We start from the raw sequence: 14,016 nt of genomic DNA, 5'->3' as shown, positions 1-14,016 counted from the left end.
TTTTTAAAATGCCTTTAGAACTTTAAGCATATGAAAATCTGGATCGTGGGCTTAAATCAATAATAAAATACAATGCAGTCAATTCAACAGTGGGAAAATAACTAAAATCCTAAAAGTTTCCCAATTAATCTGCATTTTCATTATTTTTAAAAAGACATTTATTTTGGCCGGCGCCGTGGCTCAATAGGCTAATCCTCTGCATTTCAGTGCCAGCACACCGGGTTCTAGTCCCGGTCGGGGCGCCGGATTCTGTCCCGGTTGCCCCTCTTCCAGGCCAGCTCTCTGCTGTGGCCAGGGAGTGCAGTGGAGGGTGGCCCAAGTCCTTGGGCCCTGCACCTGCGTGGGAGACCAGGAGAAGCACCTGGCTCCTGCCATTGGATCAGTGCGGTGCGCCGGCCGCAGCGCGCCGGCCGCGGCAACCATTGGAGGGTGAACCAATGGCAAAAGGAAGACCTTTCTCTCTGTCTCTCTCTCACTGTCCACTCTGCCTGTCAAAAAAAAAAAAAAAAAAAAAAGACATTTATTTTAAATGCAGAGATACACAGAGGCAGAGGCAGAGAGAGGTCTAGAGGTCTTCCACCTGCTGGTTCACTCCCCAAATGGCCACAACGGCCAGAACCAGGTCGATCAGGAGCTAGGAGCTTCCTCTGGGCCTCCCACACCAGTGCAGGGGCCCAAGGACTTGGGCCATCTTCCACTACACAGGTGATAGCAGAGAGCTGGGTTGGAAGCGGAGCAGCTGGGTCTTGAACCAGCGCCCATATAGGATGCTGGCACTGCAGGTGGTGGCTTAACCCAATACGCCACAGTGCCAGCCTCTAAATTTTCATTTTGACCTTGAGTTGTACAGTAAAAGTCTCCTGGGAGCAGGCAATTGATCTAGTAGTGAATACACCTGCATCCCACAGTGGAGTATCTGTTCTGTTTTCAGTCCTGGCTCTGGCTCCTGATTCCATTCCTGGGAATGCAGACAGTGGTGATGGCCCAAGCAAGTGGGTTCCTGCCACCATCGTGGGAGACCTGGATTGTGTTGCAAGCTCCTAACTCCAGCTCAGCCCCAGTGGTTATGAGCATCTGGGGGCAGGGAGTGAACCAAGGAATGGGATCTCTCTTGTTCTGTTAAATTTAATTTTTTTTTTTTTTTTAATTTGAGTACCTCTTCAAGTTCTGGCTACTCTGCTTTTGATTCAGCTTTCTGCTAATGTGTTCTTGGAGAAAGTGGATGATGGTTCAAGTATTTGGACCTTGCCACCCACATGGAAGACCCAGTTTTAGGCTCCTGATTCAGCCTGGCCCAGCCTTGGCTGTCTGAGGCATCCTACGGTAGGGGTGGCGGTGGGGTGAACCAGGAGGTGGAGGAGCTCTCACTCTGTTATGCTGCCTTTCAAGTAATGAAAATAAATTGAGGTAAACATTAAAACACAGTTTGTTCAAAAACTATGTTAACCTTTAAACTATTAGAGACTTTAAACAGCATGCTTCTAATGACCAGTATACGATAAAGTACTTTATGTTTTAAAAGAGAAAAAAAAAACACTTGGATTTGGCAAAAAGAACTGGAGAGGTATTTAATATTAATTACTGAATAGCTAGAAAAAGTCTTTAAAATGGTTTAAGTTAAAAAGCCTTCAGTTTTGTAATAAGGGAGCAGAAAGGATTAAAATAAAACCAGTTTCATTTAACAGTGAAACTACTATACCCTCAGAATCCACTAACATGTCTTTCAAACCAACCTGTGAGATAATGTGCTTGACTTCAGTATTCTGACAGTTTGTGGGAAATTATGCTTAAAATAAGGGCTAATTCTCTACTCCTAAATGTTTAAATTTTAGGTAAAAATTTAATTGAAAATACAGATGCTGTGTCAAGGTTTAGAAAGCACTCTGCTTAAATCAACATTCAGAAATCTAGGTTGTTCAAGAAATACACTGTGGGGAAAATTCACTTGCAGATATCAAGCCTTCTGTAAATGAGTTTGTCTCATATTAACACTAAAAAATTAACAAGCAACTAATGGTAGTATCTTTATAAGATATTTATTTTTAATTGTACACTAAAAAGCTTGAAGATTTTTTCCTGATAATTTTCAAAAAACACCCAGAAGCAATAGTGTAACTGAACCCTCATCACTCAATAATGACCCATATTTGGCCTTTTATAAATAACTTTAACTTGGCTATATTCTGATTGTTATGAAGCATACATAAGCACTTACCACCCTACCCATTTTTAAGTGTACAGGTCAGTGAGGTTAAGTACATTCACAATGTCGTAAAACTAACCTCCAGAACTTAAAACTTAACACTAAAGTTCAAATGCTGATCAGCAGAGGAGTGAAGATTTTAAAAATAATTTTAGAGTCTTAAAACTATTTTATTATTGTCCATCAGGTCATTAACAAATATCAATGAAAAGTTATTCTTTCACAATGAATCTTTTTTGTTATGATAGAATTTTAAAGCTTTTTCCTTTGTTGAGTAAATGTACAGAAGCTCTCTGTGGAATCCAAGGTGTAACTGTACACTTAGGATTACTATGAAATTTATCACTAATCAAACTGATAATGCTGTTCTTTTAAAGTTAGCTGTCTCTTCAATCAGGGCCCTCACTAAAAGGATTTCAAATCACAAGTATAAATCTCTGCCATAATACTTCTTTACAGAATTGTGTAATTGAATCTCTTAAAAAAAAAAGACACCCTTTTATTTCTGGACCTCTACTTCAAGCGAAATTAGACAAATCCATTCATTAGGTTGCTTTTTGGCAGTGTACCTATAGGTTTCACAAACGACTTTTCAGACAGCTATCTGAGGGGTTCATCGACTGGCAGCCCTAGTTAGCAGGCCAAGGGAACTACACAGCACTCCTTGGTTTCCTTTTTCCCTTTGATTTTACTTGTGAGGTGTCACTGGGCTACATGCACATTCCAATTTTAGAAGCATTTCTAAATCTACATTCTGTCTGTTCAACAAGTAGCAGGGATATGGCACCCAATGAGGGTCAATTTCAGACCTTGTTCAGGTTTGCATTAGTCTCCTGTTCCAGGAAACAGAACTGGCTGCACCCAAACTGGGTAACAAGAGCAAACACAGGGCAGAAAGGGATACGCTGCTCTCCACTGCCACAGAAGGACACCTTTTCGGTTTTCTGGCAAATCTTTAATTTTTTAGAAATGCTGGAATTCTGTATTGCCATTCAAGGCCCTTTTCTAGTTAAGGGCAAGCAAACAAACAGGTATAGCTCCAAGAGACTTTGGTCCAGAGAACTGGCAGAAATATCACAGGTAGTTGAAGAGATATTTGCAACAGTAAAGTAATGTGGTTCTGCAGGCCTGAGAGAACACAGAAAAGTACTGCTTAAATACACAAATACCGGGCCCAAATTCAACCCACCACCAGCAGCCACACGCTGAGCCCTGGCTCGCCGGATTTCTGCAGTGGAACCACATTTCCTAATCCCCGAGTATCTGCAGGCTATATAAAGCTCCTTTAGGAGCACTTGTTTCCCACAACTCTTCAGCTGCCTGCAAGTTAAGAATGACAAGGGCATCTAGAGGCCTTACTGCCCCAACTGGAAAGCATTAGGCTAACACCCTGATTAGAGATTAACTACTTCCCTGAAAACCTGGAGCCTATTTTAAATGCTTCCCGACTTTCTCATTTCTGTGTGCAGACATCACCTCAGCGCCGTATAAATTAGTCATACTGTAAGCTCTATTTTAGATGCTGTATACAGTACATATATAGAACGGCCCACGGCCTTGGGAGCTGGGCAAGGACCCGTTTGCCGAGTGCAGAGTGGGAAAGTCAGGTGGATTCCATGAACGCCCTCACCTGACCATCACAGACCCTCCACGCTACCTCCCGTTCCAGGAATTTTCTGCGAGGCAAGGAAGGGGGTGGGGCGGGTGATTCCAAAACTGCTCGGGGCCAGGAGGGTACCTGGGCTGCCCCAGGAGAGGGCGGTCCTCACCTCCAGCTTATCTGTCAGCTCCTTGTGCATCTGCTCATACTGCCGGCTCATGTCCTGGTTCCTCTCGAGCAGCGCCTTGCCCAGCCGGGCCGCCAACACCAGATCCTTCTCCTTCTGCCGGATCACCGACAGCAGCTCTGGGTCCTGGGCGGACGGCGGCTGCGGGGCGGCCCCCTCGGCCGGAGGCCCGGGCTCGGCCTGAGAATGCTCCCCGGGGTCGGACAGCCGCTCCCCGGCCGCCAGCAGCGCCAGCTCCTCCTCTAGCGCCAGTTCCAGGTCCCCGGGGCCCCCGGGGAAGGAGACGAGGGCGGCGGCGGCGGGGCTCCGGACTGCGTCCCTGGCCGCGGCGGGCAGCTCCATGCAGCAGGCGCTGTCCGGCTCGGCGGGTGCTGAAGCGCGGCCGGCCAAGCCCAGGCAGAAGGCGGACATGGCCCGCGCGCGCGGAGCCCGCAGCGGTGCGGCCCGGCCGGCGCGCGCCAGGCTGCAGGGGGGAGGGGCCCCGCCGCGCCGCCCCGCGCCCCGCGCCTCGCCTCGCCCCGCGCCGCGGCACGCGCCCCCCGGGTCCCCGCGAGCCCTGGGCGCGGCGCGCGCCGGCCCGCCCCTCCCCCGCGTCGGCGGCACGCGCCCCCGCCCCCGCCCCCGGGCTCAGCTGTTCGCGCGCGCAGGGGGGACGCGGAGGGGGCAGGAATGGGAAGGCTGAGGAGGGGGCCGCCTCAGGGGGGGCGCGGAGCGGGAGGGGAGGTAGCGAGGAGGTAAAGCCGCCGCCCGGGTTTCAGCCGCCCTGTTGCTGCTGCTGCCGCTGCTGCCACCGCCGGCCGGGCAGCGTCTCACGGGGCGGGCTGCGCTCCGCTGTGGCCGCGACGCTCGCTGCTGCTGCTGCTGCTGCCGGCGGCCGCCCTCTGCAGCCGCGCTCCATGTCCCTCGGCTCGGCGGCAGCCCCAGCAGCAGCAGCGGCGACGGCGGCGGCTGCTGCAGGGGCCGAGGCGGCGGCTCCACATCGCGCGCCGCCCAGCCCGGCCGGCTCCTTCCTGCCTTCCTCTCGCTCACGGGGCCGGCCGCACCCCGCCCCGGGTTTCCGGCCGCGCCCCTAGCCGGCGCCTGACGCGCGCGGGCACCTGTTCGCCGCGCCCGCGCAGGATTCGCCGGCTCGCCAGTCTCCTCAGCGGCGCCCAGGTGGCGCCGGCGGTCTTAACCCCTGCGCTGCCTCGCGGCGGGGTGGGGAGGGAAGGTGGCGGGCGGGGTGCGGCTGCGCGCGCCGCCGGCGGAGGCGGCTGGCGCATCCCCTCACGGCCTCGGGCGCGGCCACGCCCCCGGCCCAGAGCCCACCTCGCGCTGTGGCCCCGCCCCTGGCACGCGCACCTCGGGGCGTGGCCCCGCCTCCAGCCTCGTTCTCGCCCCGGGTTGGAGCGCGGCCCCGCCCCTGGCCTCGCTGTCGCCTCAGGTGCGTGGCGCGGCTCTGGGTCAGGTGTCGCGCTCAGGCTTGCCTGTCACCTACGAGGTGGTCTCTGGGCCAAGGGGAGTGAGGGCGTTTCCTCCACGACAGGTGGCCTGGGCCCCGGGAGATTCGTAGTCGCGGAATGCGGGAGCTCCGCAGTCAGGAGAGGGAGCTCTCGAGAGCGGTAGGAAGACGGATGACTTGGGAAACCCGGCATCTTGGTGGTGATGACTCAGGGATATGAACGACCGGAGGCCTCGGGGATCGGGGCTTCTGTGGAGAGATGACGGAAACAGCTGCTCACGGGTGGGATTAGGGCGCAAGGAAGCGCCCTCGTAGTAACTGCCGCTCATTTGGCGCTTAGCGTGGCCGCTGTCCCGCGCTCGGTGTGCACGACCTCCTTGGACTGTCCTCTCCCCCCTCCACAGAGGAGGAAATGGAGTTCTGACAGGTGGCGTCTGCCCAGATCACACAACTGTGGGAGTGAGGGCTCGCCAACGTGCCTACTCTTCACTCTCTTAGTACGTGGCCCGTGGGCAGGCAGGTAAATGCTAATTAGTGGCCGAGAAGGGTTGGTTCCGTTTAGAAGAACGTCCCGCAGTGATGAGAGGGGCAAGGAGCCGGCTGGGTGACTTGCCCTCCGCTCTTGTGGCCTCCTCGGTGACGCTCTGTGTGCCCTGTTTGCAGAGGCAAACCCGTCTGGAAGCTGGAATTGGGCCTTACTTCCTTTTCCTCTTGGACAATGACTCACTTTTGTATTAGATTTACTTTGATTCTTTTTTTGATCAGTCACCAAGTGCTGAAATGGGTCAAACCATCTCTCCCGGTTTTTATTGGCTATTAAAGCCAGAACCTAAAGAATGTTGAGGTGTTTACGTCACTGCCCTGGGACTAACGTCTATAATCCCAAAGGTGCTGAGTCTCAAGGCTGGGTTTATTCACTTGTGTGGAAAGGAGACAGAAAATAGAAGGGTTTCCTTTTTTTTTTTTTTTTTCCAGAGCTGAATCTCTGCAGTTGACCATAGGACCATTCCAGCGATGGAGCTTTCCAACACTCTTTATTATTTATTTTGGTTCTTAGATTTTTCTGGTTTTAGAATCAGTTTACACTCAACGATTATTGAGAGCCTCAAAACCCTTTAGTATGCATAGGTTTAGAAGTTGATATCTACACCACATTAAAAATAAAGGTTAAAAGTTTTAAAATATTCACTTAACGTACTTAGGGGTGGGCATTTTGACACAGTGGTAAAGATGCTGCTTGTGTCTCCTGCATCCCATATCAGAGTGACTGGACTTGAGTCCTACCTCTGCTTCCAATTCCAGCTTCCTCCTAACGGACACCCTTGGGCAGTGGCAAGTGATGGATGATACTTGAATCCCTACTCTCATGTGGAATCCTGGATTGAGTTCCCAGCTCCTGACTTTGGCCTGACCCAGCCTCAGCAGTTGAGGACATTTGGGAGAGAACCAGCAGATGGAAAAATCTCTGCTGCTTCTCTCTCTCTCTCTCTGCCTTTTAAATAAATATAAGTTTTTTTTTTAATTATTTATTTGTTTGAAAGTCAGAGTTACAGAAAGAGAGGGGAAGAGAGAGAGGGGTCTTTCATCCACTGGTTCACTCCTCAGATGGCTGCAACAGCTGGCCAGGGCTGCTCCAGACCAAACCTAGGAGTCAAGAGCTTCATCTGGGTCTCCCACATGGGTGCAGGGGCCTAAGCATTTGGGCTGTCTTCCACTGCTTTCCGAGGCACATTAGCAGGGAACTGGATTGGAAGTGGAGCAGCCAAGACTCTAACTGGCACCCATATGGGATGCCAGTGCTGCAGATGGCGGCTTAACCCACTATGCCACAGCACCAGTCCCTAAATAAGTTTTTAAAATAAAACTATTGCCGGCGCCGCAGCTCACTAGGCTAATCCTCCGCCTAGCGGCGCCGGCACACCGGGTTCTAGTCCCGGTCGGGGCGCCGGATTCTGTCCCGGTTGCCCCTCTTCCAGGCCAGCCCTCTGCTGTGGCCAGGGAGTGCAGTGGAGGATGGCCCAGGTGCTTGGGCCCTGCACCCCATGGGAGACCAGGAAAAGCACCTGGCTCCTGGCTCCTGCCATCGGATCAGCGCGGTGCGCCGGCCGCAGCGCGCCGGCCGTGGCAGCCATTGGAGGGTAAACCAATGGCAAAGGAAGACCTTTCTCTCTGTCTCTCTCTCTCACTGTCCACTCTGCCTGTAAAAAAAAAAAAATAAATAAAAAAAAAATAGAACTATTTATAATGAGGGCCGGCGCTGTGGCTCACTTGGTTAATCCTCCGCCTGCGGCGCCAGCATCTCATATGGGTGCCAGTTCTAGTCCCAGTTGCTCCTTTTCCAGTCCAGCTCTCTGCTGTGGCCCGGGAAGGCAGTAGAGGATGGCCCAAGTGCTTGGGACCTGCACCTGTATGGGAGACCAGGAGGAAGCACCTGGCTCCTGGCTTTGGATAGGTGCAGCATGCCGGCCATAGCGGCCATTTGGGGAGTGAACCAACGGAAGGAAGACCTTTCTCTCTGTCTCTCTCTCTCTCACTGTCTATAACTCTACCTGTCAAATAAAAAAAAAAAAAAACTTATAATGAATGTTACATGTTATCATAATGCATTTCTATGAATTATAGCTATATATCCCCAATTTATTTTTTTTGACAGGCAGAGTGGTCAGTGAGAGAGAGAAACAGAGAGAAAGATCTTCCTTTTGCCATTGGTTCACCCTCCAATGGCTGGCGCGCTGCGGCCAGCACACCGTGCTGATCCGAAGGCAGGACCAGGTACTTATCCTGGTCTCCCATGCAGGTGCAGGGCCCAAGCACTTGGGCCATCCTCCACTGCACTCCTGAGCCACAGCAGAGAGCTGGCTTGAAAGAGGGGCAACCAGGACAGAATCCGGCGCCGCAACCGGGACTAGAACCCGGTGTGCTGGCGCCGCAGGTGGAGGATTAGCCTATTACGCCGCAGCACTGGCCGAAGGGTTGCATTATTTTTAAATTTTGCAAATCTCTGGATTAACAGTAGAAAACTAGATTCTTATATCCACTTTTTCATTCAATGCAGTGATACTTTGAAACACATAAAGAAAATCTGGTCTCAGACATGTCGTTGGGAATATTTTAATATTTTCAGATCACTTTGGATATTTTCTATGATATTACACCCAAACTTGGAAAATGATAGTTTCTTAAAAGTTAGTTACAATATGGAATCTAAAACCATACCAAGGAGCTGGCATTGTGGGTTAAGCTGCACTTATGGTGGATATCGGAGCACTGGTTTGAGTTCTGGCTGCTCCACTTCTCATCCAGCTTCCTGCTAATGTGTCCTGGGAGATGGCAATAGATGGCCCAAGTGCTTGGGCCCCTGCCACCTATGTAGGAACCCAGGTGGAATTCCTGGCTCGGCTTCAGCCTGGCCCAGATCTGGACTGAACCAATGGATGGAAGACCACACTGACTGTCTTTAAAATAGGTGACAATAAATAAATATTTTAGAAAAAAATTACAAGAAAAATCCATTGATTATCTTACAGTTTAAATGGATCTTTTGGGGCCAGCACTGTGACACTGAGGGTTAAAGCCCCAGCCTGCAGCGCCAGCATCCCATCTGGGCACCAGTTCGTGTCCCACTTCTGATCCAGCTCTCTGCTATGGCCTGGGAAAGCAGTAGAAGATGGCCTAAGTCCTTGGGCCCCTGCACCCACCTGGGAGATCCAGAAGAAGCTCCTGGCTCCTGGCTTCGGATCAGCTCAGCTCTGGCCATTATGGTCATTTGGGGAGTGAACCAGTGGAATAGAAGACCCCCGCCCCTCTGGTTCTACCTCTCTCTGTAACTCTTTCAAATAAATAAAATAATTTCTTTAAAAAAATAAATTTAAAAAATGCATCTTTTGGCCGGTGCCACGGCTCACTAGGCTAATCCTCCGCCTGCAGCACTGGCACCATGGGTTCTAGACCTGGTTGGGGTGCTGGTTCTGTCCCAGTTGCTCCTCTTCAAGTCCAGCTGTCTGCTGTGGCCCGGGAAGGCAGTGGAGGATGGCCCAAGTGCTTGGGCCTTGCACCTGTATAGGAGGCCAGGAGGAAGCACCTGGCTCCTGGCTTTGGATAGGTGCAGCATGCCAGCCGTAGTGGCCATTTGGGGGGTGAACCAATGGAAGGAAGACCTTTCTCTCTGTGTCTCTCTCTCACTGTCTAACTCTGCCTCTCAAAAAAATTGATCTTTTACATATATATGATTGATTCTGTAATGGCATGCATTGTTCATTGAGTTATGCAGATTTTCTAAATATTGCATTTTATGTCATTTTATGCACTATCAGAAAGAATCACATTCATTAATGTCACCACTGATCTTATAATAAAAATCTTTAAGTATTATGGAGGGAGCTATTACACTTAGTGACACAGCCAGGAATTTTCCAAATTTTTTATTTTCTTTTAAAAATTCAAATGTTATCATCAGTAACATATATTGTCCACCACTTTGCTTGAAGTGACAGGCTTACTTCATTAATTCCTAAGACAATGTCTGCCAAATACCCAAACCTGAATGTGATATAGTTTCCATTTAAACCGGAAGATAAAGCAATAGATTTTCTTGAAATTTTTTTCTAAAACTATCATGCTAGTTTCTAGTCATTCATTCCAGTAAAAATGGTGTCCTGTGAAAAACCATGGCTAGTTCAGCTCCTAACTCAGATGGCGGTACAGGTGTCTTACCTCAAGGCACCCATCAGGTCTCAGTATGCAGTGGAAGTGCTTTGTGGATGCTTCCCATTTCATCACATAGACTGTTGAAAAGATGTGTGCTCAAAGGTATGGATTATATAATTATTGCCTCATCAGGAACCTTCTTTAATGAAAAATACCCTTTTCCCCCCCTCTTTGAACACATGAGAATAAAGAATAATATGTCTACCAGTGCACCTTGGCTCAGCTGCCTTGGTTTATGGTGTTACCTACTGTTGTTTTTGCACTATAGTGCAAATGTCAACATTGTCAAAAACAGACATGGGGTGGGGTGTTAGGTGCAGTGGCCACATGGGATGCCTGCATCCTATAAGTGAGTATCTGGTTTGAACCCTGGCTACTCTGCTTCTGATCCAGCTTCTTACTAGTGCACATCTTGGGAGGCAGCAAATGATGGTTCAAGTTTGTGGGTCCTTGCTACCTGCATGGGAGAGCTGGAATGAGTTCTGTCTTTGGCCTGTCTCGATCTTGGCTGTTGTGGGCATTTGGGCAGTGAACCAGAAGATGGAAGATCTCTATCTGCCCATGTGTCTCTCTTTCTTCCTTTCAAATAAAATGAAACTAACTAAGCATTTAAAAAGAAACATTAGGAGACAACTGGTATCATGAAATAATTTTTATGTTTATTAATAAAATTAGAATGATTATAATCACAACTATGATAAAAATAGTTTTTACTTGGTAGCCTCTCTGGAAGGTTCTTTGGGACCTTCTGGGTCAGCGCAGCATACTTTGAGAACTGCCGGTTTGGAGCCACTCAGTACTTTCAGATCAGCACCAAAGTCACAGGATGAACATCTACCTGCCTACATGGAAAACAGTGTCTGGATTTAAAACTCAACCAATGCGAAGATGTGACAGCCCTTAGACTTCTAGGAAGCTTATTATTGCATTTATTCTGCTTCATGCCTGAATACTAGCAGCTAAAATACATTTAGCATTATGGTACACATCCTTTATGTAACACTTTCTTATCTAATCCTCACAATAACCCTTTAAAGGAAGCATATAACACCAATATGTATTAGTACGTGACACTAGGATGCTAATATTCCAACCCTGACTCCAAAAGGCTGTGGTGCTTCACTTCCCAGTTTTACCCCTTACATATCCTTCTGAATATATTTGCATTTGTATTGGTCGTGGTGCTATATTCTGATAAACTTGAACATAATCCACTTAACACAACACGATGGATTTCCGCAGAAGTGCTGTGACATCACCAAAGGGTGGCAAACTGAGATTTGCCTTCTTAGAAATCCTGATATTTCCAGATACGATAACACTCATCCGATTTCCCCAAGTTGTTTACTTTTATTAACATTCTGATCTGTAAAAGCTGGAAAGTGTAAAAGACAAAACATTTCCCAGAAAATTTGTTTTTGAGAAGTGAAGTGTTGAGGAGACAGGAGGAGCTGGCAGAGCGCATGAGGGAAGCCGTTTTAGTTCTATGCGTGTATTTTCATTCAGCAGTGAGAAGTGTATGTGTGTGTGAAGTTGTATGTTTTCTTTGTGGAGAAGTAGTCGTGGAAACAGGAAAGTCTCAAGAATTCTTAAACTGGTACCCAGAGCTTCATATATATATATATATATATATATATATAGAGAGAGAGAGAGAGAGAGAGAGAGAGAGAGAGAGAGAGATGAGTTGACTCAAGCTTTCACAAAATGTGGCGTGCATACCCCTGGTGGTTCTCAAATTGAGTTTTAGAAAAAAATATTAAATTTGGTGGCTGTAGCTCATCAGCATCAGTCTTTTATTTTAGTGTTTTTTTTTTTTTAAATCTATTTTGAAAGACAGAGTTACAGAGAGAGGTAGAGCCAGAGAGAGAGGTCTTCCATCAGCTGGTTTACTCCCCAGATGGCTGCAACAGCCGGAGCTGCGCCGATCTGAAGCCAGGAGCCAGGTACCAGGAGCCTCCTCTGGGTCTCCCACGTGGGTGGAGGGGCCCAAGGACTTGGGCCATCTTCCACTGCTTTCCCAGGCCACAGCAGAGAGCTGGATCAGAAGAGGAGCAGCCAGGACTCCAACTGGCACTCATATGGGATGCTAGCGCTTCAGGCCAGGGCTTTAACCCGCTGCGCCACAGCGCCAGCCCCAAGAATCAGTCTTTTTATTTTTATTTTTATTTTATTTTTATTTTTTGACAGGCAGAGTGGACAGAGTGGACAGTGAGAGAGAGAGGCAGAGAGAAAGATCTTCCTTTTGCCGTTGGTTCACCCTCCAATGGCCGCCTCGGCTGGCGCGCTGCGGCCGGCGCACCGCGCTGATCCGATGGCAGGAGCCAGGAGCCAGGTACTTCTCCTGGTCTCCCATGGGGTGCAGGGCCCAAGCACTTGGGCCATCCTCCACTGCACTCCCTGGCCACAGCAGAGAGCTGGCCTGGAAGAGGAGCAACCGGGACAGAATCCGGCGCCCCGACCGGGACTAGAACCCCGTGTGCTGGCGCCGCAAGGCAGAGGATTAGCCTAGTGAGCCGCAGCGCCAGCCCCATTATTTTCTGACCACTATAGTTTTCAACTTCGAATCCACTATTAAGATGGTGATATTCAAGTTCACCAGAGTATCCAGACACCAAAACAAACACTAATGCTCTTCTGTGTGGGACTTTCTTAGTAGCTAAAGGTATGAACTCACAGAGATAAGCTCTTCCCATATGAGTGCCAGGACTCTGGCTGCTCCATTTCCAATCCAGCTCTCTGTTCCTGTGCCTGGGAAAGCAGCAGAAGATGGCTCAAGTGCTTGGGATCCTGCCACCCACAGGCCCCTGGTGTCTGCCTGGCCCAGCTCCTGCCGTTGAGGATTTGTGGATTGAACCAGCAGGTGAAAGATCTCTCTCTGTCACTCCCTCTATGTCCCTCTCTCTGTAACTCTGCCTTTCAAATAAGTAAAAAAAAAAAAAAAAAAATCTTTAAAAAGAAGTGAGAGTGTAGACTCACAAGCTAGTTTTCCTGGGCTAGAATCCCGCTTCTGCCACTTACGAGTTGGGTGACCTTGGACCTCTGTATCTCAGTTTCCTTATCAATAAAATGTTAATAATAATAGTACTTACCTAATAAAGTTGTTCTTAAGACAGAAATATTTAATATATGTAAGGCACTTATAATTGAGCCTGGCCCATGGTCAGTACAACATTGAGTGCTTGGTAAATACATAAAATAAAATAAGTAAAATACTTGAGCACAATTCTCTCCTGATGCTGTGGTCTTTCCTAATGTTTAGGTTGGTCTCTCTCTCTCTCTTTTTTTTTTTTTTTTTTTTTAATAAAGACTTATTTATTTGGGGCTGGCGCTGTGGTGCAGCGGGTTAACGCCCTGGCCTGAAGCTCTAGCATCCCATATGGGTGCCGGTTCTAGTCCCAGCTGCTCCTCTTCCGATTCAGCTCTCTACCTTGGCCTGGGATACCAGTATGCTATGGCCTGGGAGGGCACCGGCCTTCCCTCTGTTTCTTTTATTTATTTATTTATTTATTTATTTTTAATTTTTATTTTTGACAGGCAGAGTGGACAGTGAGAGAGAGAGAGAGACAAAGCTCTTCCTTTACCATTGGTTCACCCTCCAATGGCCACAGTGTGCCAGCCATAGTGGCCATTGGAGGATGAACCAACAGAAAAGGAAGACCTTTCTCTCTGTCTCTCTCACTGTCCACTCTGCCTGTCAAAATAAAAAAAAATAAAAAAAGACATTTTATTTATTTGAAAGTCAAATGGCTGCAATGGCCGGAGCTGTGCCAATCTGAAGCCAGGAGTCGGGAGCTTCCTCTGGGTCTCCTACATGGGTGCAAGGGCCCAAGCACTTCGGCCATCTTTTACTGCTTTCCCAGGCCATAGAAGAGAGCTGG

At 48.9% G+C, this 14,016-nt stretch overlaps 1 protein-coding gene across 5 annotated transcripts in view; it reads right to left on the bottom strand.

Moving 5' to 3' along the window:
* The window catches only part of BICDL1 (BICD family like cargo adaptor 1), a 109,025-nt gene extending 104,486 nt beyond the window's left edge, over positions 1 to 4,539 (bottom strand). For all 5 annotated transcript variants that reach the window (XR_016227242.1, XM_008272310.5, XM_002719796.6 and 2 more), the window contains exon 1: positions 3,973 to 4,539. Coding sequence is in view for 4 of the 5 variants with exons in the window: in XM_008272310.5 (XP_008270532.3) it covers positions 3,973 to 4,401 (429 nt within the window). In the remaining variant the exon portion in view is untranslated. The remainder of the gene's footprint in view (positions 1 to 3,972) is intronic.
* Between the last annotated feature and the right edge of the window lie 9,477 nt (positions 4,540 to 14,016).

Source organism: Oryctolagus cuniculus, chromosome 21 (assembly GCF_051225735.1).
Source record: "Oryctolagus cuniculus isolate XC-2025 breed Fujian yellow rabbit chromosome 21, ASM5122573v1, whole genome shotgun sequence".
NCBI lineage: Eukaryota > Metazoa > Chordata > Mammalia > Lagomorpha > Leporidae > Oryctolagus > Oryctolagus cuniculus.
This window is presented reverse-complemented; position numbering and strand designations above follow the sequence as displayed.